Source organism: Thunnus albacares, chromosome 8 (genome assembly GCF_914725855.1).
Source record: "Thunnus albacares chromosome 8, fThuAlb1.1, whole genome shotgun sequence".
Lineage (NCBI taxonomy): Eukaryota > Metazoa > Chordata > Actinopteri > Scombriformes > Scombridae > Thunnus > Thunnus albacares.
In genome coordinates, this window is record NC_058113.1 from 26,479,796 (window position 1) to 26,504,806 (window position 25,011).

The 25,011-nt window shown below is 38.4% G+C and overlaps 3 protein-coding genes across 4 annotated transcripts in view; 1 reads left to right on the top strand and 2 right to left on the bottom strand.

Moving 5' to 3' along the window:
* gabbr1a (gamma-aminobutyric acid (GABA) B receptor, 1a) overlaps positions 1-5,439 on the top strand; it is a 73,278-nt gene extending 67,839 nt beyond the window's left edge. For both annotated transcript variants that reach the window (XM_044358793.1, XM_044358794.1), the window contains 2 exons: positions 167-310; positions 3,376-5,439. In XM_044358793.1, coding sequence (XP_044214728.1) covers positions 167-310; positions 3,376-3,660 — 429 coding nt within the window. In that variant the 3' untranslated portion in view covers positions 3,661-5,439. The remainder of the gene's footprint in view (positions 1-166; positions 311-3,375) is intronic.
* A 1,159-nt stretch (positions 5,440-6,598) lies between these two features.
* Positions 6,599-8,664, bottom strand: tnfb (tumor necrosis factor b (TNF superfamily, member 2)). Its single transcript, XM_044360476.1, has 4 exons — positions 8,125-8,664; positions 7,952-8,003; positions 7,782-7,835; positions 6,599-7,509 (listed from the first exon to the last, which is right to left on the bottom strand). Exons 1-4 carry the CDS (start codon positions 8,308-8,310, stop codon positions 7,058-7,060), a joined length of 744 nt encoding a protein of 247 aa, XP_044216411.1. The 5' UTR covers positions 8,311-8,664; the 3' UTR covers positions 6,599-7,057.
* Positions 8,665-17,240: 8,576 nt separating this feature from the next.
* On the bottom strand, positions 17,241-21,161 carry LOC122987883. Its single transcript, XM_044359922.1, has 5 exons — positions 20,992-21,161; positions 19,874-19,916; positions 19,715-19,744; positions 19,519-19,575; positions 17,241-18,086 (listed from the first exon to the last, which is right to left on the bottom strand). The coding sequence occupies exons 1-5, from the start codon at positions 21,112-21,114 to the stop codon at positions 17,731-17,733; spliced, it is 609 nt and encodes a 202-aa protein (XP_044215857.1). The 5' UTR covers positions 21,115-21,161; the 3' UTR covers positions 17,241-17,730.
* Between the last annotated feature and the right edge of the window lie 3,850 nt (positions 21,162-25,011).

A 25,011-nucleotide genomic window follows, 5' to 3' on the forward strand; every position in this document is an offset into this window, starting at 1 on the left:
AGTGATGAAAACACTGAGAAATGTGGCGGATATAGATAAAAGGGCTGCAAATATTAGAAATCTGCTATCATTAGATGTTCTCAACAGTTGCATTATTCATTCAGCTCAATGTACTCTCGGGGCTTCTTTTGTTCTTTATTGACTTCCTGTTCCTGTGGCGCACCAGATGCGGCGTCTCATCACCCGCGGTGAGTGGCAGTCGGAGCAGCAGGACACTCTGAAGACTGGCTCGTCCACTAACAACAACGACGAGGAGAAATCAAGGCAGCTGGAGAGAGAGAACAGGGAGCTGCAAAAGATCATTCAGGAGGTGAAGACATTATATGTGACATTATAGAGACACATACACATTATTATTGACCATTTACATCCAAATGCCAGAGATATACTGTACATTTCAGTTCATCTTGGAAGCGCACGATGTATAATACATATATTCATGAATATAGGTAATACACATGTTTATATCCATGTATTATCCAGATAACATATATATTGATTTTTTTTATGTGTGCGTATTTGTTTGAGTGCTATTTGATTATTCATACTATGCAGCTAAGAATGCTGCATAATATGAGAAAAGAGAACAAATTTTGCGATATACAGATTACTTTCTTTTGTCAAGAGAGACATGGGTTTATGTTATCATGTTTCCTCCAATTAGTGCTTTAGTTATTGCATGTTTGTAAGTTGTTGAGTTTTTTTTTTGACAATGAAATCATGTTTCTACATGTGCATTCACACTGACAGTTATGGAAGCATCTTTCTTTTATTCAATGAATTAATTGCAGAAGTGAAGCCCTGCAAATTAATTGAAATAAAATGGAGTATTGAGATATATTTTTCAGAGCAGGTTTGAGTCAATACTCACATGAGTTAAGTGCAAGGTTAATACATTTCAGAATCATTAATAGAGTTTATTGGATTCTCTCCAAACTACACAAAGCCAAATTCAAAGTCACAGTCAAAGTGAGGTTAGAGTGTCTTTAGTTTCTGTACTGTGACGTATTTCCTAGTGGAATATGTTAGCGTTGCAATTACAAGAGGGATTTAAATTGAATCCTTCAGATTTGATTGGACCGCAAGAAGGTTTGGGTTTGGGTCACACACACCTCCCCCAGCAGTGTTGTTATATCAGAGAGATCTGGAGGACAAGGGAGATGTAAATAAATTAGACCCCAGCCACATTCTTTTGGAAAAGAAAATAGAGTTACAACGATAAATTAGTTGATTAATTGATTAGTCATTCGACATAAAATTTAACTCTTTTGATAATCTTTTTTTAAGCCAAAATTCTCAAATATGATGATTAATATTGATTCCTTTCTGTGTCATACTTGATAGTAATCTGAATATCTGAATTTGGGACTATTGATCGGACAAAAGAAGACATTTGAAAGCTATAATATGTAACTATTCTGTATTAAAATGTCTAAAAACAACTAGACCTATGTTATATATTTAGCTGAGTCATGTACTTACATTATCCCAAATGTTTCCAACAATTTTCAAACCCAGAGGAATCAGTCATTTTAATCAAGGTAACGATCCATTTCATTTGATCGCCTGGCATCATACCCCTCTACCAAAGAGTATACTCGCACAAGATGCATGCTTCAGCATTGTGGTTGACTTTTATTCAGTTTTAAGCCATATTTTCATGATCAGTCATCAGACTGTGTGGATCTTAAGTTATCAGAGAAACAAGCTGAGCAAACATTAGCAGCAGCTCAGTTAGCAGCCACTTCCAAACGTCTTCTTTCCGTCGAACAGCGTCAGAGAAACACAGATTTTTAACGTGATACTGCTTTACTCACTGTTTTTACAGTTTTATTCCCCGTGTACATTTGTTTTGGAGAGGAGGAGACCTCTGCAGATTAAAAAAAAACCTGCTGAACATCTGTCTCTTAAGTTATCAGAGAAACAAGCTAAGCAAATGTTAACAGCAGCTCGGCTCGCAGCCCTTACCGGATGTCCTGTATCCACCAAACAGTGTCGGAGAAACACTGATTTTTAATGTGAAACTGCTTTAGTCAGTGTTTTTACTGGTTTTACTCCCCTTGTACTTTTGTTTTGGAGAGGAGGGGACCTCTGCTGATAATTCAGCTCCTGGTAAAAACCTCCCAAACGTCTGAAATCTTAAGTTATCAGAGAAACAAGCTTATCAAAAAAAGGTCCTATCTTCCAGGCTTACTGAATATACGCAGTAGTGTTTCCTCCATTGGTCCCGCCCACAAGTTCCCGCTCGGCCCATAGACTTTACATTGTGATGACGTCACAGATTTTTAAATTGCTTTTTCTCAGCTCAAGGAAAGTTTTACAAATATAAAACCTCCATGGATCAAAAGTTCATAATAGAAAAAGTCATATACCGCAAGTGACCACTGGGAAAAATTGGCTGAGACGCTGGGTGGCGTTGCCCTATCCAGCTCTTATTATACATCCATGGATTTTATATGATGGGTGCTGTTAGCTTGTCACGCAAAATCACATTTGATTGGATACATTTTTGTGCACGCCCCTGACTTCAAGATGAGTCATCAAACATACTGTATGAAAATGTTTCACAGGGAAAGAAAAGGCATGGATTTATATATCAAAATACTCAAAAATGTCTTGTTTTTTTTTACATATATTTGTCATATGATAAGAGATCACTGAATAATTCACACAGAAACACAGTGTTAGAGCGGGGAAAATGTCTTCTTTACTTCAGTGACCCTGCCTGTGGGAGACACATAGTGGAGAGCATGCTAATTTTTGTATTATGGACTTAAAATCCAGTTATTCTGGGCATTGATTCATAAATGTATTGAGATAATTGTTGAGGAGGTCCCCAATGCCCACATGTATTTGTGCTAGGGGATCCTTCCACTCCAAATGGTTGAATGGATTCATGCAGCCGTTAAGCCAAGCAGGAGACAAGCTTGTACAACAATGGAAGCTAGTTCCCCCATATGAAAAGGATATCATTTAGTATTTTCTTCCTTGGAGGTTTGTGGAAAAGGGGCACTCATTTTTTAGTTCCTTGCAGCTTGTAAAGATGGTCGCGCCTCAGTTGTGCTCATGTTGCTCTGCCCACTCATACATACAGTTTTATTTTTTTCCATTTTAACAGCCATTGTCAAAAATGGGGGCTAGGATTGTTTCCTGGCAACAATGTCATCTGCACTTTGATGAGACAGGAAACATACCAGAGATTGTAACAAGTGTGACAAACTCAGGCTCAGACTCAAATACATGAATCCAGAGTGAAAACAATCTGTTTTATGTTTCATGATTGTCTGTGAAAATGCCAAACAGGTGTTCTTATACATTATTTTAATTTGCAGACATGGCAGCAACAAACTTACTCTCCTCATTTTGTGTCTTTAGAAAGAAGAGAGGGTGTCGGCACTCCGCAACCAGCTGGCAGAGAGACAGGCTCTACGCAACCGCCGCCGACCCTCTGCAGGCCAGAATCAGAACCACAACGCCCCGCCACCCTCATCCCAGCAGGATCCCAAGTCTCTGCTTCCCCCGCCCGGCTATCCCAACCCCACCACGGACAATCACTCCCTCCCGCCGTCTTTCTCCAACTCCTCCAACCTGTACCCGGCGGACAGCAAGATGAGCCGCAACCACTGTCACAACAGCCAGATCCCACTGTTGTATAAATAGGCGAGGCAAGGGGGGAGGGGGGAGACAGTCACACAGTGCACACGGGGGACACAAAACACCACAAGACACTGTGACTTTCACTTGTTTCGGCGATGAGCACAGCAGTGTAGTGACACTGTTTTGAAATACGGTGTGGAAGCACAAATATGTACAGGGGAGTGCTTAACACTTGGCAGCTTCTGAGAGTCACGCAGGTAACACCAGTCCTCACAGTTTTGATCTCACTGTGTTCAACCCAACAACAAGGCACTTGTGACTGGTCGAAGCGGCAACAAGCACATCTCAGACTAGCAGCACTGGAGGTCTTTTCAAAGGTCGAGTGCACGAAAAGATCTCTTAATCATTCCTCTCCCTCATTCGTTATCTCGTTCTGTTGTGGAGACACCGCGTCGAGGATGTTACAAGGAAAAGTTTGTGTTTGTGTCTTTGCTATATCGTCTCCACCTCTTGTCTCTCGAGTTTGTTGACTAGACAAGCACATACAGTAGTGATTTATATTGTTCTGTAATATCAGATCTGTTTTGTCATGGAGTTGATGTTCAATTATCTGTTTACTTTTCAGGAGAGTTGTGAAAACTGAAATTTACAAAGGGACAAAGCAATGTACAGTTTTTTTCCAATGTTTCCTCGACTGTGCGGAATACTGGTCTCACTGAAAAGTGATAATGTGCATTATTAAATAGCCATAATCAAGAAGGGCCAACAAGCTTGGCACATAAGTATGGATGTCTGTTGTCAGGACTGTGTATTCAAGTACAGCACTGCATCTTAAAGACCCAGCCCTTTGCTGATATATGAACTTCACTAATATTACAGTAGACCCATTTCAAAGGAGAATATTATCAAAGCTTACTGATGTGTAAGAACAATTTTGATAGTTTTGCCGTTTGAAATAATGATTTACACTGGCCACTCCTGCAGCCACAGTCACTGCAGGTGACAGATAGAGATCAAAAAGCCGGAAAACTCAAAATTCCCACTTGCCAGAAGAATAATTTGTACTAAGCCGATTTATATTCCATGCATGCAGTGAGATGCTGGGCTTCTACAATGGCTATTTCTGTAGATATTAAGAGAAAGCACAGTTTTTCCTCAAGATTTTATATATGTAAATCTGTAACACGTCATTCGTGTGAGCCTTTTTATTTCGAAGGGATGTTTTGGTTTTTTTTTTAATGTTTTCCCATAACAGACAATCTGGATGGATGTTCTTTTTTTTTTGTATTTTTCTTTCCCATTTTGCCTTTGAATAACTTACAGTTGTAAATGTATCAAAGACAGATATACGTAAAGTAATGTGACATACTGTATTTATTCAGCAGTTAATCTGGATGTACTATTTCATTCATGAGCTATTTCCAGATTTTATAAAGCAATGATACCTGAACAGCTTTATCAGCAGGTAAAACAATACTTTTGTCAAATATTTTTAAAGATATATATATTTCAGTGCGCACTTTAAACTCAACAAACTACAGTTACTCCAATTTATGTTGCTGTTATTCTAATACATTTTAGCTCAGGGTATGGAGAGGGACATAAATGAATGAAATAGGCCATATTTATTAACTGTGCAGTTCCTGGATCAGATAGTGTAACATATGAATGCAGAAATAATTTAGGAAATGTTCTATTATCTTGCACATATATAACAATATTCATGGATTTGGGGATATTTGTATTCATTATATCTAAGATCTTAAATGTTAATATATTTCAGAGTATGTGTATGCAAATATATGGGTACCATAAATAAAATCATTGTTTTTTCACTGGGTATTTTTGTGTTACAGTAATACATCAGTGCATCAGAGGTAATTCACACAAAACTGTAATCATATGTATTTTTAGTCTTACGTGATGCAAGATGTCTATATATAATCAGTGTTTTCAGAAAAGGAAGCTTAGACTTCACCTTTTTTTTCAAAGAACTTCCTCTTTGTGTTTACCTCATCCACTAGATGTCACCAGTTATTTATTGTTTTAATGACTCACAATGTTTTAATGACTCACAATGACCTTTGTCATGTTGAATATATTGATCAGTAAAACTTTACTATATTTTTCTCCAGGTTGACTTACAGAAGTCAAAGACCAAATAAAACTCAGTAGAAGAGATCATGAAATGAAAGTGGGAAGTGGTTTCAACACAATAGCCAGCTGCAAATGCCCATGGGAACCTAATTACTAAAACAATAAGTGGATGTTTGTTGATAAATTAAACTAGAGTAGACAAATTGCGCACAAGTACATCCAATATTTATGATAATGAGTATTTTTAGAGGATGACAATGTGACAAAACCAGCTGGGCAACAGTCCCATAATCCCCAAACACACACACAGACTGAATGGAAACACATTCACACTCAATACACGCACGCACATACACACTGCTTCCTTGCTATGTCATGTCTCTTTCCAGCTGACCGGAGATGAGGTATGTGGTAATAGAGGGAAGGGGGTGGGTTGGGGATGTGTAGGAGGAGGGATTTTGCAGGGTGTGTGTGGGAGACTGGGTGGAGGAAGACGGGAGGGGGGGCGGGGGGGGTTGTCACTGGGGAAAACCCGCTCTGGGCTGAGGCTTCTGTGGGCCTCCACCTGACACAGCACTCAGCAAGACACAAAAAAGTAGGAAATTCCCCTCGCCTTGTCTGATCTAACAAAGGAAGTATTTGCTTGCTGTGGACAAATTTCATAGCAGGCTTGCCAAATAATAGACCGAGCCCGCTGCAGTGTGTGTGTGTGTGTGTGTGTGTGTGAGAGAGAGAGAGAGAGAGAGAGAGAGAGAGAGAGAGAGAGAGTACTGCCCTGGCTGGTTGGAGCTGTTTGCTAACTCAGCTGCAAATTTCTATCCGGTATCTCAGCTATGAAATGATTTCATCCTTTTGCTGACACAAAATTGTGGCTTTTTGTTGCATTTTAATTCAGTTTATGTGCTCAGAAAGTATATAAATATAATCTTAAAAATCTAATCCCGACCATTTAAATACAAATAAATACAAATAAATACATACGGTTTGTATAAATGATAATAGTTCTGTACATAATCCTCATAAAAAAAACGCACCAGTGAAGAGCTGTGTCGTCATCTGATACAACAGAGAAAGTCTATCCTTCTACAATCTCAGGTCAACATAAATAACAAAGTACAAAAAGTGCCTAAAATAGAAATAATGTGGCAAACTGTTACAGTTTATAAGTTTTCAAAATCAGCACAGCCTGTTCGGCTATGAGCTTTATCTCCATTGAGATTTAACTGTTTCTCTATCACCATGTAGATGAATAATAATAAAAAATAAAATATGTATGTACATAACGTTTTTAAATAAACCAAAATGTATGGCACTGTGCAGAACTTCGTATCCTCTCAATTAGTATCACAGCAAAGAAGTCATTTCAAAGTGCAAATACACCAAAGAAAGTCTTGCCATCGTCGATCTCCAGCTCTGTTTGCTGATTGGTTTCCGTCCAGAGTTTGTCGCCTGCATTCAGCTGAAACACGGCACCAAGATATATGGCATTGTACCAGCCCTGTCCAACTCTGTAGCTGCCCTCCTGAGCACCCTGCTGGCACGCCGACCTCACCGCGCTCATCAGAGAGGCCTTGCTGCCTACAGAGTCGGAGTAGCGCCAGATCCTGTGGCTGAGAGGTGTGAGACGTTTTCCCGCTCCCTGCTCGTCGCCATCGCCGCAGGTGACTCTGAACGACGCCTGGCTGTAGACGAAGTAGAGGCCGCTTTGTGGGATCACGATCTGGTTATCCAACAGTTTCAAGCCGCCCTGGGCGAACGCCTGGCCTTGATCAACTCTCCACTCCAGCTTGTCTTTCCCACAGTCTTCGCAAAACCCTGGAAAAAAAAGAATAAGTTAGAGCCTTGAAACACCTGAATTCTAAACACAGGAGTTAAAAATGAACAGGTATGTTATGTAATGAAACGTTTACTGCAGGCAATTAATAACTTATAACAACTTCCTCATAGTGTCCCTGACTGACATGCTTTGAAAAGGGCAGCTTTAAATATCACACAAGTGGATAAAACAGTCTGAAAGGTTTGTTTGAAAGCCGAGATCATGAGCCCATTGTTTGCTGAGAACCGAATCAAGGTAGGCTATGACTCACCTTCTAAGTGGATGGCAGCATTGGTGCTGTTTCGCCTCAGTTCGTGGTGGGGACCTGAGAAGAGGATGACAAACATGAGCTTGTGTCAAATAATCCACAAAGACTCAATATCTCTATATCTCAGAAAACCCCCAGCATGCTTTTGAATGAGCAACCATACATATAATCACCTTTTTTGTCAGCAGTGTGGCTCATTAGTGCTTCTGTTTTGCCTGATTGCATCTGTACAGGGGAGACAAACAGCAGCTTGATTAGACATCTAGACATATAAATTCTTCTTCTTGCCAGAAAATACAGATTTAATATTTATAATCACATTTAGAGAGACAGAGCTTCTCCTTACCAATTCTGGCCTTCCATTCCAGTACCATGAAAACAGCAGGATGCCTCCTAAACAAAGGAGGATGATGAGGAGGGTCCCAGACACCTTCCATATCCACCCAGTAGATGACTTCTTTTCAACTAAAACCACTGTCCGCTCCTCAAGACCGGTCTCCACATCAGCTTGTGCGGTTGTGTATGCCACCATACTGTGCAAAACTCTGATTTTACTGTACTGCCTTCTGTATAGAAAAATCTTCCAACTCAAACACTTGATGCTCTCTCTGTATCTTCAGGTGCGTCCAGCGCTCTGTGGTGATACTTCTCTCTTTGTGTTGCTGTATTGTGTTAGAATGAACTTCTGCCAGAGAGCTTGTAGTATTTATGCTGTAGCAGCTGCTTCTGCAGAAGGGAAACTCCAGTGATGTCACTCTGTAAGCGGAGAGTGCAAGAGGCAGCGAGTAGAGCAACCTGGGCTACGAAGGGAAAGAGAAGTCACAGAATTTTTTGTGGACTTTTACCAGAGCGTGGAACCCAGCGGGAGTTGCGGTTTCAGGATGGGAAAGTGGTCAATCGCTACTTTTGGGTTATGAAAAAAAATTACACAGCATGGTAACTCACACAGACACACAGAAAATCATGTACAAAGACACGGACAGTACACACTCACACAGGCAGACACAGAGTCATAAACACATAAACACATATTGAATTCATTACTGACTTGAGCCAACCACAGAATGTAAGCTCTGTAACTGCTGAGGTTTACACATAAATCATCACAGTTCACCAACACTTAGACCAGCTGTTTTGAAATACCACAAATATGTGTAAACAATCCACCTGTTCATCAGCTATTTAAATATCTATCTTTACAGCACTAACGGAAGTTTGGTTGACAGAAATGCATTACCAAATGCCTTAGTGGTAAACTCAGTAATAGTCATCTTCACAGTTGATGACAAACACATTTTATATATAATCTTTATTTTAAGTCAATCCCATTGAAATTAAGATCTAATTTTCAAGGGTGAGTTGATATATATATAAATTATAAGATGTGAAATATCAATAAATAACACTTCTATAACAGTGAGATTTAATATGTTTTCCCTAAAATGCCCCAGCAGAACCATACTGTAATTAAAAAAAAATGTTTTGGGGATTCTTTCTTTTTTCTTACATAATAGTTACATAAATATACACTTTGCCTTCAAAATCTCTGCCAGTCTCAAAAGAGAAATCTGTGATAAAGCAAAACTTTTACAACTTTCAGCTTTCTGTTTCAGAACTGGGAGGTGATGCAACTTATTCCAAACTATTGAACAAACAGGATTTTACACTTCCCCTTATTGGCCGTTGCCCTTACCTCAGTTTCCCCATTTCACTTTCTCACCTGACTTTCTGTGTTTGAGACAGAAAATGCAGACGTGTGGGCTTTCCTTCATGCAAGCCTGAAATATCCAGAAAGTTCTGCTTTCATGTGAGTGTTTCTATTTTCATGTGGCAGTACAGTGAACTTTTGGATCTCTCTCTCTCATGCTCTTTCCTGTGTATTTTACTGATTGCTCTCTTTGCTCAGAATTGTGTTTTTGTGTAATCTGGAAACCAGCCAGGACTCAAGTGTTGCAACACTGAATTTCACTGTAATTTTTTTGTGTGTGTCACCAAGTGTGAAACCAGCGGTGAAGTAGCACCTCTCGATCTGGCCTTGACTGTTTCATTCCAACTTGCAAACACAAACCGCAGGATGGTGCAGCATGATATCATCGTCACTATCATCATATGCACCCACATGACGCACACACACTAACACATACATCTCTTCTTTAAAGTTCCTCCTGCTTGTTCACCCACCGTCTTTCGATTATTCATAGGAAGATTCACCAACTCAAGTTCTTGGTAGGATATCCGCTGAGTGTACATGATGCTCATATGTATGGGTTACATGTACAGTCCTGCTATCTTCTATTAAGTCATTTTTATCATACTCTACAATCTGTTGAATCATTCCACACTGTTGGACCTTCCCATTCAGAGGTCACCTGTAATATGTAACTCACAAACTCCCACTGGATTCCTCAAAGACACAAACGCCTCTTTTCATGGAGCTGGGGAATACAACACTGGAAACTAAATCTCTCCAGTTTGAACCTTCATATCTTGGTGCCCTTTTCCCTTCCCTGTGCCTGAATCTTTATCCGCCCTTTCCTGATTGTATGGTGACATATCCACTATGTAACGCCCCCCTGTGATATCTAGAACTCTTTGAAAAAAGCCCTCTTTTGTTCTTTGCTGATTTTGCTCATGGATTGCATCATGAAATCCCAGGACTGTGTGGTCATCACGCAATGAAATTCAACCACATTGCCAAAGACAGATTATGAATAGCTTGGGGCAGGAAGGAAAGGATGGAGGGGTGAGACGGCAAAGAGAAAGGAAGTGGAGGAAGGAAGATGTTGTATGCGAACAAGTTGCCATGGACTTAATTTTCAGATTTGTCTGGTGACACAATCACAGGTGGAAGAAACAAAAAAATCCACATCACAAGGTTTTGGTTTCCTTCTCATCATTCCTTCTTCAGGGTTGCTGTGTGTGGGTTCAGAGGGAGCTGTTGATGTGTAAGGGAATAATCTAGGCCAAAAGGTTTAACCACAAATGCAAAGCAGCTTCCGCTGCCACTACACTGTACAGTTTGGTGGCCTACAAACCTCCACGACGTCTCCAAGAAGTTACGCCTTACAACTGCTAGGTGTTTTACCCGCATGGTTTCCTACTGTATCAGTCAGGAGTTTATTTGAAAACCAATAGATTAGATTAGGTGCTTATCTGTATTTGGGATTTCTGCATTATGTTCAAGCCATAACCATGAAATTAGAAGATTTGAAAGTCAGGGGGCATGTTTACAAGGCCAAGAAATAAATTTAACTAAGTGATAAGCAAGAAATGTGTTGGGTTTAAAAGAAGATATACCTTTGAGATATGTATAATAAAAGTTTGATCAGGTTAGAAAGTTGCTCTACACAATGTGTGAGTTTGTGTGTACATGTGTCATTAAATGTAATGGGTAAATGTGTTGACAGGCATCCAAAACAAATACCACATACTGTAGAGAATGTAGCCTGATGAGGCAACCCATGGTCTTTAGAGGCTAATTAGTTGTTTTAAAGCTAGACTTGGCTGAGTTGTTGAGTTTCAGTGGCAGAATTTATACAAATTTAGGATCAAAATGTACTCTTTTTAAAATACAATAAATAAACAGGGGTCATGGTGAAATCAGTGCAGAGACTATTTGGAGCACATTTTACAGTAAAAGTGCACAACAGTATTTGAAGGACGAGTGTGTAAGATTTAGTGGCATCTTCGCGGTGCAAAAAACGCGAAAGGCCCTCTCTAGAGCGAGTGTTTGGTTTGTCTGTTGTGGGCTACTGTAGAAACATGGTGGTGCAATATGACTCTGTGGGAGAGGACCCACTTCCTCTGTGGATATAAAGGGCTTATTCTAAGGTAATGGAAACACAATTCATATTTTCATGGGGTTATACACTATTTAAAACATACGAAAGAATAATATATTCCATTTCTGCCAAGTTTGTTCTGCTAGATGCCACTAAAATCTACACACTGCACCTTTAATAACACATCAAAAACCAGATGAGTATTCACTCTCCTTTTAGTTCTAATCTGATCTCCATCTGAGGGAAATATCTGGCTCTTACGCTGCTAAATGCTGCACTATGTTCACCATCTGGTTACTAACTTTGTCTGCTGTCTGTTGCTGGGCAGCGCACAGTGGGTTTATCAAGATTGTCCTCCCAAGTAAAACGAAACAATAGGTCGTAATGTCAGTTGCCCAAAAACAACATAGTTACACTGGTGTGACAGATGCCATCTAGTGGCTGTAGTAATTTTCGCAGTTTGGATGATGTATATACAAGTTGCCAAATTTCCTCATTTAGCGGTGGTGTTTTGGATGGATGGTATACTGGGTGGTATAACCCAACAGTGTATATCGGAGACGGCTGTTCATTTCCTGTTTCCAACTGCAAGTGTCACATTCACAGTTTCTTTTAAAAAAATTGACTTTGCCACGGGAGACTGATGTTCGTTTCCTGTTTTCAACCGCAAATGTCACATTTCTGTTTTTTTAAAAAGCAATCATCCCCTAAGTTTCATCCCTGTGCTAAGTATTGTAGCCACGATGACGAAAGTCGCCTGACTTTAAGGAAGTAGTAACTTTAATGCACACCACACTTCTCTAACCTTAAGTGGTCATTTTAATTAAAACCACAATCTTTCCCTAAACCTAACCAAGTGTTTTTTGTGCCTAAACTTAACTAGACCTTAACCACAGCATTGTCACATCATAAGGCATAATTATTACAGGGGGCATAGGTTTGAAAACACTGGTGTGTATGGTCAAATAATGTACTTGGTGGTTTAATTTGGAGCATTTGTTGGGTTTATCAGAGGTTTTTTTTGGCTGAAAAAAAAAACGCCTGTGAAAATGAGAGAAGAACCAGACCAAAACAATGAGGTGAAGTTAAAATGCTTTGTATAGCTAAGGGGAACTACAGAGTAGGGTGATACTTCACTGTCTACCAGCAACCCTTTAAACAATATACAGTCATTTAATCCACTATCCATTTAAAAAATATTGATTAGAGCAGCTTTAAGATATAAAAGCATTGGTCAAAAAAGGCAAAACCAGCGTCAACATGATGAAGCACTGATAACCATCATGACTTTGGGTATAATGTTCATGGTTTTATTTCAGATAGTTTTCCAAATAAAGGCAAAAAACCCCCAAAAAAATCTAAAATAAAAAAGAGACTTTGGACAGATTCATTACCGTGACTTTACTTACTTTACTTACCTTTGACAATTTGCAGCGCATGCAAGCTCTTCCCCAGTTTCACATCCGCTGTTGGTAAAGTGCCTTGCAAAAGGACATCTCAAAAATATTTTTCCCCATAGCAGGGGATTCAAAGTCCTGTGTCCACTTCTCTAATCTTAAGGTCACCATTTCCTGCATTTACTATGTGTAAGAGTTAAATCATGCAAGAACACTCCTACACTTGTTATTTTAATAGATCATTGTGGTCACATAGTTTCACATTTGTTAAGCCAAAGTAACAAAAAAAAATTCTTTTTTTTTTTGTACTTTTTCTTACTGGGCCAGCTATTAGTATTTGCTCTCAGACAGTTAACACTATCACGTGATAAACAGTTGGTTCAACATGAGCACCCACATTTGACCAAAAGCAAAATTAAACTAATCAAAATTTACAAAAACACACACTGGAATACAGGCAGTACATCCCATCAACATGACATAAAGTCTGGAGAGTCTGGTGATTGACACTAGGGAATATCACCACTGACAAGACATGGGAAGTGATTAGAATGGTTTCCTCAATTTTCTGTATCACTTTACATCACATAATAAAAATAGCTCATATCATTAATGGCGTGCTAGAGACAGGAAGTGACATATCAGGAGATTACTTTTTTCAATTTTTATGTCTTTCTTACTTCTTTATTTTTTGTGCAGATTAAAGGTTTCTAAAGGCAAGCTTTAGAGATCCTGGTAAGCAAATTTTGTTGCGTTTGGACAGAGCCAGGCTAGCTGTTTCCCCGTTTTCAGTCTTTGTGCTAAGCTAAGCTAAGTGGCTGCTACCTTTAGCCTTACATTTAACAGACAAACATGAGAATGGTATCAATCTTTTCATCTAACTTTATGGTCGGACAAAACGGAATGTACAAACGTACAAAGACGAGAGGAAAATAACAGAAATTACTGGAGTTTCTAGTGAGTTTGAAGTTCAGTCAGTAGCTGATCTGTTGCTAGCTAGTTTACAGCTAATGTACAGTTGGCATTTTGGCTGTTTGGTGCGAATAAATGGTCCAGTGGTCAAATACCTGTGAATTAATTTTTGTCTGAACACACTTTTTCTCTCCACTAAAAGGCAAATAGGGACTTTTAAAATTATACTCTTCTTTTCCTCATACATAGCATTACTTGATGCAGACTGGGAAGCTTCATATTTTAATCATTATGGTGATTCTCGTAGCTGTTTTCAACAAAAACTTTAGTCTTTTTTTAGTTATTTGGACATAATAATGTTATTTGCCTTGTAATTGTATTTGCTTCTTACCTACCTCATTTGTTTTTGCAATTTATTTGACTTTTGGCTGCTGTAACATTGTAATTTCCCATTGGGATTAATAACGTACTGCTAATATCTACCTAAAAAGAAATTTATCAAGCCAGTCATTTATAAAATTGGCTTATTGAAGAATAAAAGACTAATATTTATATTTTAACACTTTTTTGGAGGCGGGTTCCACAGCAAATATTCTGTTGATCACAACTTTAAAAAAACATATATCCATATAAGAAACATATATAAGGTATAAATATATATATATATATGCAACATTTACACCTTCCAAAAAGAATATTTTGTTTTTCTGTAAGAAAAAAGTGTTGGCATTTAAAAGCTATATTGAAAATATTGTGGCTTTTAACACTTCAACTTGGAAAGAAGACTTTGTGAACAAGAAGAAAAGTAGATTAGCAGTTTTATCATTAACACAGAAGACACGATTAGAGATCATGTGATTATGTATGATATACACACCAAAGATGCCCTGCGTGTAAGCATAATTGTTTACAAACCCTTAGATACAATAAAATTGATCACCCTTCAAGTGCTGCTGAATGCTGAGGACAATTACCAACACATTACCAACAGGAGTGCTCAATTTTGTTTCCTTGTGTCTTATTTTGTCCTCACACCTTTTAATGTTTGGTTATTTATTATACTTTGTCTGTTTTAGACTGAACCAGTCAAACCACAGGCTAAACTATTTTGGACAAAAGATATCTCTGTGAAACTCAAAATGTGATCATTTTGAGTAAGAAACTGACATAAATAACAAGCCTGACAAAACAATCCCTACATAACTTCAAAGCCACAAGAGAACAAAGGGACAAGTGTTGTAAAGAATGTGTGAGGAAGTCAGATACCTGTAAGATACCTGTTGGAGGTGATGTCATGCTGCCTGCCTGCCTTCTCACGCTGATCTTAAGGGAGCCCACATGTCCTCAGGTTGTGTGAACACTGATGATTTGATGGGCAAGCGTGGGCTTCAAACAAAGGGAAAATTTGCCAAGTCACATAAAGTTGAGCCAATCCTTAAGTATTGTTCAAAAAAGTGTATGAATCACTTTTACATCAGTTAAAGTGTAACTCTTTCTGAGATCACAAAGTCAGTTTCTTTGTTGCATGTGAGTATGTGCTCATAGGTGCGTCTGTGTTCTCACAAACGTCTGTCTTTTTGAGGATTGATCTGATACATGACAGTGAAGACATTTTGGAAAGTGAGGACATTTTGGACAGGTAGTAGGATTGGGTTGAAGTTAGATTCATGTTTTTTAGTGGAATGTCTTGACAACCATTGGTGTATTGCCATTAAATTTGGCACAGACATGATAAACTCAGGATGAACTGTAACTTTTATCAACATCAACAAATTCCTTTCATCTAGAGTCATCATCAGGTAAATGTTTTAATTTGTCCAGTACTTTAGTTTAGGCTATGACAGAATAACTGCAAAACTAGCCATCAGCCCCTGCTGTACTTTGTGTTCAGTGCTAATTAGCAAATGTTAGCATGCTAACATGCTAAACAAAGATGGTGAACATGGTAAATATTGTACTTGCATAACATCAACATTTTAGCATTGTCATTGCCATCATGTTAGCATTTAGCTAGGTATCTTGTTCCAACGGTTCAGGCTGGTTGTGGTGGTGTAATGGAGTCTGTGGGGGATATTGTCTTGGCACACTTCGGGCCAACTGAGCATTGTTTAAACGTCACAGCCTACCTGGGTATTGTTGCTGACCATGTCTTCATCTCTTTATGTCCACAGTGTACCCATCTTCTAATGGCTACTTCCAGCAGGATAATGCACCATGTCACAAAGCTCATATTATCTCAGACTGGTTTCTTCAATGAGTTCAAGGTACTCAAATGGCACTCCACAGTCACCAGATCTCTCTCTCTCTCTCTCTCTCTGTATATATATATATATATATATGTGTGTGTGTGTGTGTGTGTGTGTGTGTGCTTGTGTGTATAAAACTGTTTATCTTATACTATTTGGAAGTCTAATCTATAACAATACGTAGTTTATAAACTGATCATTTTACATATTAAATATTATCTGAAAAGTAACCAGTAACTATAGCTTTAAAATTAAAGTAAAAAGTACAATGTTTTCCCAAAGTAGCACTAATTGGAAATACTCAATATTCAAAAGTAGAGCCTGGATGTTTGCTGATTTTTGACTGATTTTGTTCATTTCAGCAACTGAATCACAATCAAATTAGTTAAAATCCAATAAATATACAAGATGCTGTGGTTCAGTTAGAGCAGCCACATATCAGCAGGTTGATCAGTGTACACTCATAGTTGTATCTTAGTATCTTAGTGAGACACTATGAGTGTACACTGACTATGAGTGTACACAGAAAAGTACACATGATTAGCTATATGCACTCAGCAACGAGTCTAATTAAAGTATTAGCTTTTATTGCATGAGAGGAAGCAAACAACCTCAAAAGAGTCTTATCCGAGGGCGTTTGAAGTTCAAATATGTCTGTGGATGTGTGATAAAGGGGAAGCAGATTGACTAATCTCGCACTAAGCATGTGGTTTCCTGTTTTGCACCTGTTGCTCTTGTTTGCTCAACTCTACACCAAATTAAACATCACTGTAGTTGAAAAATGTGTGTGTGTGTAGTATTATTATCTGGCTAATGAGATGAGTAAGATCACGATTTGTGTTTGAAAAGGTGTTTGATGATACTGTAGAGGTTTCTCAGCCTTTGTAGTTTCTGTAGTTTTTTTAAATTTGATAAATGATCAGAGTGTGTTGTGGTGAGTGGGTAACAGATACAGGCTGTTTTTCATGTCATCTTTCATTTGGTGAGAGGTGGCACCACCGTGTGGTGCGCCAGCAGCTTACAGTGCAAATAAAAAATAAGCAAATGGCTTTAAAATAATAATATTTTAATTACTTATTCATTTCCCGCCCCTCTTTGAAATCAAACCACCACAATATTCCATTTTATAAATTACATAAGCACATAGCAGTGAAAAACTATTCATTGCCCAGACAGTCATAGTTTACATTCATTTTAACTGAAGTTAGAAAAATTCACACAACCTCCAAACCCCCACACAATTTCAAGACTCATAACCAGCTGACATATTTAAAAATATAGGCTCTGCTAAGATTGGACTGATACAGTGTGTTTTTTTTTTTGCCAAGATTTTGTTGTCTAAAGTCAATATGTGACAATGTGACCTTGTGTTCAAAGGTTTCAGTCAGTAAAATCAGTAGTTAAAACTTTCTCCACCCTGTCTGATGGAGCTTATGGCATTTTAGTGTTCCATGATGGATGATATTTTTTTGCTTAAAATTGTGAATTGGAACAAAAATCCAGGTGATAAACACCTTCTCTTGAGAAATATTCATATAGGCCTACAAAAAAACATTACAGTCCAACTCCAAATGATTCTCTCTTCTATAGAAACAAATCCAAGAGCCCTACAGTGCTAATGAAGCTGATAAGCTCCCCAAAATGTGCCCTCTAAGAAACAATCGCCATAAATATGTAAGCTGATGCTGTCTCCCTCCTTGAGGCTAACAATCTTAGCCACCGACACAGAGCCCTCTGTTGTGATCGGGAAGTTCCCCTCAAACAATTTCTTAAGACTTTTACCAAAAGTGGGATTTCTTATCAAAATCACAGACTTTGTATTATATTGCTTTGGGAGCTTGCTGAAGTGGACCTGGGCGTAGATGAAGTAGATGCTGCTCTTCTTGCACTCAATGCTGTTGTTAAACAGGACGAGGGAGCAGGAGTCACATTTGGGTTCCTCTTCTTCCCAGGACAGATTCTGTGGTGCTCCTGAAGATTTAACAAACTTTTCTTTAGTCACCAGAAAACCATTCTCAACTCACAGATGAAACTTTAGGAAGTGACACAATGTATCCTTTCTGGTTCAGATTGTATTTCTATAATCTGCAAAGTCCCTATGAAACTTTTACATGCAACCTATCTTCACAAGTTGAAGACACCATGCAGGTTAACAAAGATGATCTTCCGATCCGCTAATTTCCCTCCAGTTGGCAGACTAAGCATCCTCTGACAAGCGGATGATGCAGTTGTCGTGGGCTGTAATTATACCTTGTTGTGTTGGGTTGGGGCAGCCCACATTACAGCTCTTCTATGGGTTTGTTGTGGTTGTAGATACCCACTTCATACAGGAAAAAGGCAGTGTTGTGGGAGGTATACTATGCATGAGACTGGAACATGACAAGACTAAATGTCTTTCTCAGTCTGAGCCGTCGCGGTTAGCCTAATTGTGTATGCATGCAGATGAATTGTGCATGTATGTAGCACACTATTATCTCTAAGATATAATAGCTGTTCAACTGGAGTTTGGAAAACATACTGTATGTTATATTTTATGTAAAAGTAGATAAGGAGAGTAGTAGGCTACAAGTTTTGACAGGGCCTATATGGACCTAAAATTAATCAGAATTTCTAAAATCGGGACCGATTTTGTTGTTGTTTAGTCTTTGATGCACCCACTTTCCCACAACCTGCCATCTACTTCACGCAGCGACTTCCTACATCTCTCAGAATGACTTTCAGTAGCTCCCAGAGAGCATGCCTGAACTTGTCGCACGCAGCGTCTGTAGGTGTAGAGTTTGACAGCAATTTTTATCCAGTGGAAGCATAATGACACAAAAAAAAATCTGTGAAAAATGTGAGTCAGACCCTGTACTCAAAACACATCCTGCTTCTGGTCAACTGAAACTTCTGTGGGCGAGAAAGTGTCATCTCTATCTCTTCTATAGTGTCACTTTCTCGGTGTGACCATCAAAAGTTGGTTTAAGGACACCGCCCAAAAGAATACACTCTTTTAATCTTAGAGACTGACATCAAAACCTGACACTGACTGATCAGAAAGCCGAAAATGTTTCTGCTGTTATTCCTGTGTAGCTTGAAATCTCATAATTCCCATCATCATGCTTGACCAGTTTTTCATAGAAATGAACAAAGAATGAGGCTTAGAAATGTCAGATTGACAATTGAGGATTAAAAATGTAGAAGCTCTCATTACCTAATACAAGTTTAGGTTTCAACTGTGTACATTTAACCTCAAGCTTATAAAAGATACAACTACAGACAGTAAAGTAGTAACTTAGACATGTGCTCTCTAAAAATGATGTGACAACATGCTTTTTCAAAACACTCATGATGATCCAAGCATATCAATCAACATCAATTAACCACATAAGAAAGAGCGATGAAAAAGAATCTAGACATTTACCAGGAGGTGAAGTGTACTTGTGTTTACTTGCTAGCTGGATGTATGAGAGAGAGGATGCTGAAAAGAAAAAAAAGAGTTTATTTGATGATGCCACAGCTGTGGTAATATTTACAGTAAAATTTACTTTTTCAGTTCTCCCATTACTATTTTTTAGTTAGCAGTAAATTTTGTAAGTTGAAACAATGCCATTACTTACCCTTTGACTTTAGGGAAGCCACAGAAGAAACTGCAAAAGAAAAGTTTCCAGCTAAGTCAATTTCTCTTCATGTTTAAAACGCTCGCAAACCTCAGACAAGCACAGTAAAATCAGGTAAAAGGCATCATTTGAAGTGAACACAGTGAAATTTAAATGTACCTGTTGAACTGACATTGTCTGGCTTCAATGCAGAGACTCCGTCCTTGAAAATATAGAAAACAAAGTGTCACCTACACATCATTATCATCATCATCATCATCACCATCCATGTTACTTTGTTGTCTCACTATCAATAGCAACAACAGATTACATTTTGCCATCTGTCTCCAAACCATAAAATTTGAATGAACTAAGAAAAGCTGCCTTGCTTTACAGTTGGTAAGAACTTAGTGTTCTTTTCAGTAGGAGAATCTTTCTCTTGAGATAAAGGCGCATATAATCCTGGAAATACAAAACTGATTGAACCAGGCTTGAGACAGGGAGTTAGTCTTGCTCTACACAATATAGCAGGTGGACACAATAACAGGTTCACCTGAACAAAATTATGTAATCCAATACAGTAGCTGTAGCAGTGAATACTACTTTGTGACAGTAATCCTGTGTATCAAAGAGGTGTTTGATTTTTGGTAATATTGGTATCGGATTGCATTATATTGTACAAGTGTTCTGTTATTGTGGGCATGTATTGTAACACTGAGGTACTATTAGTATTATGGTAGTATCCAATGCTGTGATCCAGCTGTTAAAGTCTCAGTCAACTATGCCAGCCATGAAGTTTATGCTGCCATCTAGAGGCACTCACAGGGAGTTTTCACAAATAGGGACTGATCTCTACTTGACTTAAAGCAGTAAATGTAAAATTGTTGAAACGACCGAAATTAGATTGGAGCGTCTTTGCAATTTTTGCATTTGACACAACTGTAATAATTTTCAAACATATGTGTTTTTATGCAACATCATGCTGTAAGCCCATGTGAGACATGATTTTACATGTGAGGGCATTCAATTCCCAAAACACGAGTAGTTCATCCATGTGCTTGCCACATGAAAAATAACATACAGTCTAATATAGTAATCCAAATTTCAGGTAATCATTAAAGGATATGTTCTTTTTTTTTCAACTCTGAAAAAACAACACTCACATGCCACATGTACTTTGAAAGAGTTATTGGTCACTGAAAAAAGTGAACCTATCCTTTATTTTTGTTCCAGGCAATCATTAAAACCACCATCTGAATCTAAATGTCATTTTCTCTTGTTGTGCCGGGTGTACTGACCTCAGTTAATTTCGGTTTGATTGAAATGAGCAGTGCAGCCATGGCCACCATGGCCACAGTGAGGATACCACACCACACGTGCAGCAGCAGGCACTTAATAGATGACCTCGAACAACCCTCCATCCTGTCAAATACACACACACACAAATTCTGGCTCTTATTTTTGTAGTTTTGACAGTCATAATTCATAATTCAGTTATAATAATATGTCTTGTGATACAGCTTTACAATGAAGTCAATAAGGGCAGCCAAGGAGAATGTACTCAAAAACTAAGTGATTGTTTAAAACATGTCTGACTGCTTGTGTTACTTTTCCTAATGAATTCCACTGTAAAGCATGTTTTCAGAGTTGTTGTGGCCATTTATCTCTACTAGAAATCTGTTAAGTGAGATAACATGAGTCAGAAAAGGAAAACTTAAAATAAGACCCAGGTTGTAAAAAGTTTTATTGACCTTTAACCACTGACTCTTACATCATATTTTACATATTTTAACAGTGTACAGGGCCAAATGAAGGGCTGTGTGGACACATTGCATTGTGATGTATCCTCAGTTCACAGTCACCATGCTGCTGTTTGTCTGGGATTTTACCTCGGTGGGGGTTTTTTGTCCAGCACAGTGAGTACCATGTCAATGTATGAGTTTGAGGTTTGGTTGTTGATTTGTGATGACACAGATTGAAACTCATCTGTGTTTGTTAAAATACCACTGACCATCCTCTGGTATGTGTCAAGTGGTGGTCAATCAAACAACAAACTTTTAAGAAGAATGTTGTGGTGGTCTACTGGTAATTTCCAGCAGCATGCTCTGCATGTCCACCTTTACAAGCACACTGTTCTGCTTTGCATTCCAGTGTATGTGATGTATGATCATGTGTAGGTGTAACATGTGTCAGTTTGAATGGCAGTTAGACAGTGAAAACTTTAGCAAGTCAATGATGCAATATATCTTTAAGCCGAAATATTTAAACTTTTTAAATGAATCATAAAAGAAAAATCTGAACTGGAAAAGTATATTTCTGACCAACATCTGCAACCTCGTGCAAGAAAAAAAAATATTAAGAGGAATATTAATATAAAGGGGACTATTAGGAGGTCAGCTTTTCTTTAGTAGAGATAGAGATATTTTTACAGCTTTAAGTAACTGTGTTCACTGGATAAGTCGAATACAGTGTGTGACTCTTAATCATATTCACGTTTGTAATCATGTAAATCAGTAATCTGAGCAGTACCCCAAAGACTTTGGATTTTCAGTTTTCTGCACTGTTATTGATGATACATTTGATTTTTGACCACTGACTCTGGACTACACAAATGGATGAACATCACTGCTCAAGGTGTTAATTTTGAGAACTCAAAATTTCATCACATTTTTAAATTGGCATCTAATGGTGTCATTATGTCCTCAAATAATTAGATCAAACATAGCTCTGTGACACTGAGGAAACACTAAAAATTAAATACAATCCTTGCACATGTATCTTCCCCTCTCCCCACACGTTGCATGGGAATTCTTGCATCATAACATCATTGTTCTCAGAAGCAAAACAAGCTGGTCGAGTGTATCTTGTCTGCAATATTGGATGATACCTAAATACATACAGTATTTCAGAGAGGAAATCTTGACTCACCCAGTCTGTGTCGCACTCTCAGTGTACAAACTCATCTGCTGCTTCTCGCTGAGCGACATGGCAGATTAAAAGGGTTTTCCCTTTTACATGAGCTTGTAGTGAAGAGGAGATGGAGTTTTTTTTCCGCTGTAGAAAGAGTTGTGGTTAGACAGAGAGGAGGAAGGAGGCTGTGGTGTAGGCGGCTCCATTTGTGGACGGCAAAGTCTATTGCATATTACACGAAACTGAAAAACAGTACAGAGGGGCTGTTGTGAAACTTCTATTGCTTTAATGAAGCCAAAATGCAGTATCATATACTACAACTTTGATGTCGACCAGGAAGCGGAACAAATGGATGCCCTTGATTACCTTAAAATGACAGTAAGAGAAACATATTTAACAACAAATGGATGAGAAGTGTTGAAATGCTAAAGAAGATGTGAAGATATTGGTTATTTTGGTGACACATAAGGACATATGTTTGTTTGTGGTGCAGCCCCTCACTGACACATCAATGTTTGCTGTGGGTGGTTTGTGATTTCCCATGTTTTCAGGTCACTGTCAGAAGTTGACACCTAAACAAATATGACAGGGACTTTTTTCTTCACAACATACATTCGATTTGAATTGACCAGGTGCACTGAGGAAATACAATGCCCATCTTTTTTAAATGTGTAATGCAGCATGTTGGTATCCATTCTGACACACTTCTGCCTCATTCTGTCTCTCTCCAAAGTCTATTTTCTTAATACAATAAGAGCTAAATAAGTGTTTACATTTGTGGTAGATCTGAAATACGAAGACTTCAGAAGGTGCCAAAATAGTCTTTTCAGCCTATCCAGCAAAGGGCATTTGCATAGTGCATTTGGGGTTGTTTATTTTAAAATGCCATTAGTTAGTTTTAGCCACATCCTTCCTTTCCCTTGTTTGAATAATCAATTAAGGGACAAACTGCACAACTTTCATCTGCAGCTACTAAGATTTTATCTCATTTGTTTTTCAAAAACAAATGCACATCATTGACATAGATATTTTGTATAGTCTCTTTGAAACTACTAAACGGAAAGTATGAGTATATACATATATATATTTTTTTTATTTCTGAAAAGACTCATTATACACAATAACAGCTAAACATTTGTAGTAGATCATTGAGGTTTCCCTCATCTCCACTGATGTTGAGATATAGAGTTAAAAAGAAAGTACGCAGACTTAGACAAATCAAAAAAGGACAATACTCGTGAAAATGAGTGCACACTGAGGTGAAGTGGTTTGAGATCATAGTCTTGAATTGTGCAGCGGTAGCTAGAGCGTCGATCTTGAGTATTCCATGTGTTTGGTGCAGAAAAACTAAAGGCCAGTTTTCCAAGTTCAGTATAAACCCATGGGACTTGAAGCATAAGACAGTTAGAAGAACGAGTTTGGTAGGGTCCCGTGGTCCAGTCCAGCATGGATATTACATAGAGCGGTAACCATCCAATAAGGGCTTTATGGATGAAAAGATACAAGTGTTTATCATGTATCTGTGCAAGAGAATACCAACCGACTTTGTCATTAAGAATGCAATGGTGAGAATCTGCAGTAATGAATCTGAGGGCAGAATGATAAACTGAGTCTAGGGGCTTGAGAGTGGAAGCAGCAGCATGTCTGTAGATTATATCATCATAATCTAAGACTAATAGAATGACTGCCTCAACTATACTCTTTTTTTCTTTGGGATATGCTTGAACATATCCCAAATTTTGATGTTCATCCACTTCATATTGTGACGGCCCCCTGGCTTGCCATGGCCCTTAGGTTTGTGTCTTGCCTTGGGCTGCTGTGTTTGTTTCTCCCTTTAGGTGCAGGTAGACGGAGATTCAATTAATGCAACTGGGTGCACCTGGCCAGTCCACCCAGAAGGTATTTAGGATCAGCCATTCCATTCCTTGCTCTCTGACTTCATCGCTGGCTCTCCCCCCGGCACCACATGTTTCTTTTGTTTGGTTTTTGTTGCATTTCTCTTTGGTTTACACCCTACAACATTACACATTCACACATCAACACTACTGATCTACTGATTGACCACTTTATTTGATTATCACTTTGTTGTAATTTCTTTAAAAATAAATATAATTGATTTTTGCGTACAACCGTACAACTGTATCCTCCTGTTTTTGTCACGGCCTCAGAGCCAGGTCGTAACAATATCTTCCAGCTCCTCAACTAACCGATCGGGTTTCTCATGCATTTGACATGATCTTATTTGGTATTTTAAAAAAGTGCACATTGCTGGCATGGGTATTTTTTTAAAGTTTCTTTTATACTATTAAGGGGATTCTGTGAGTAATACTTGGCAAGTTAACAGCATGAGCATGTGAAAATTCCATTCCATAAACACTGAGTCAAACTATTTATTTTCGGCTTTATTT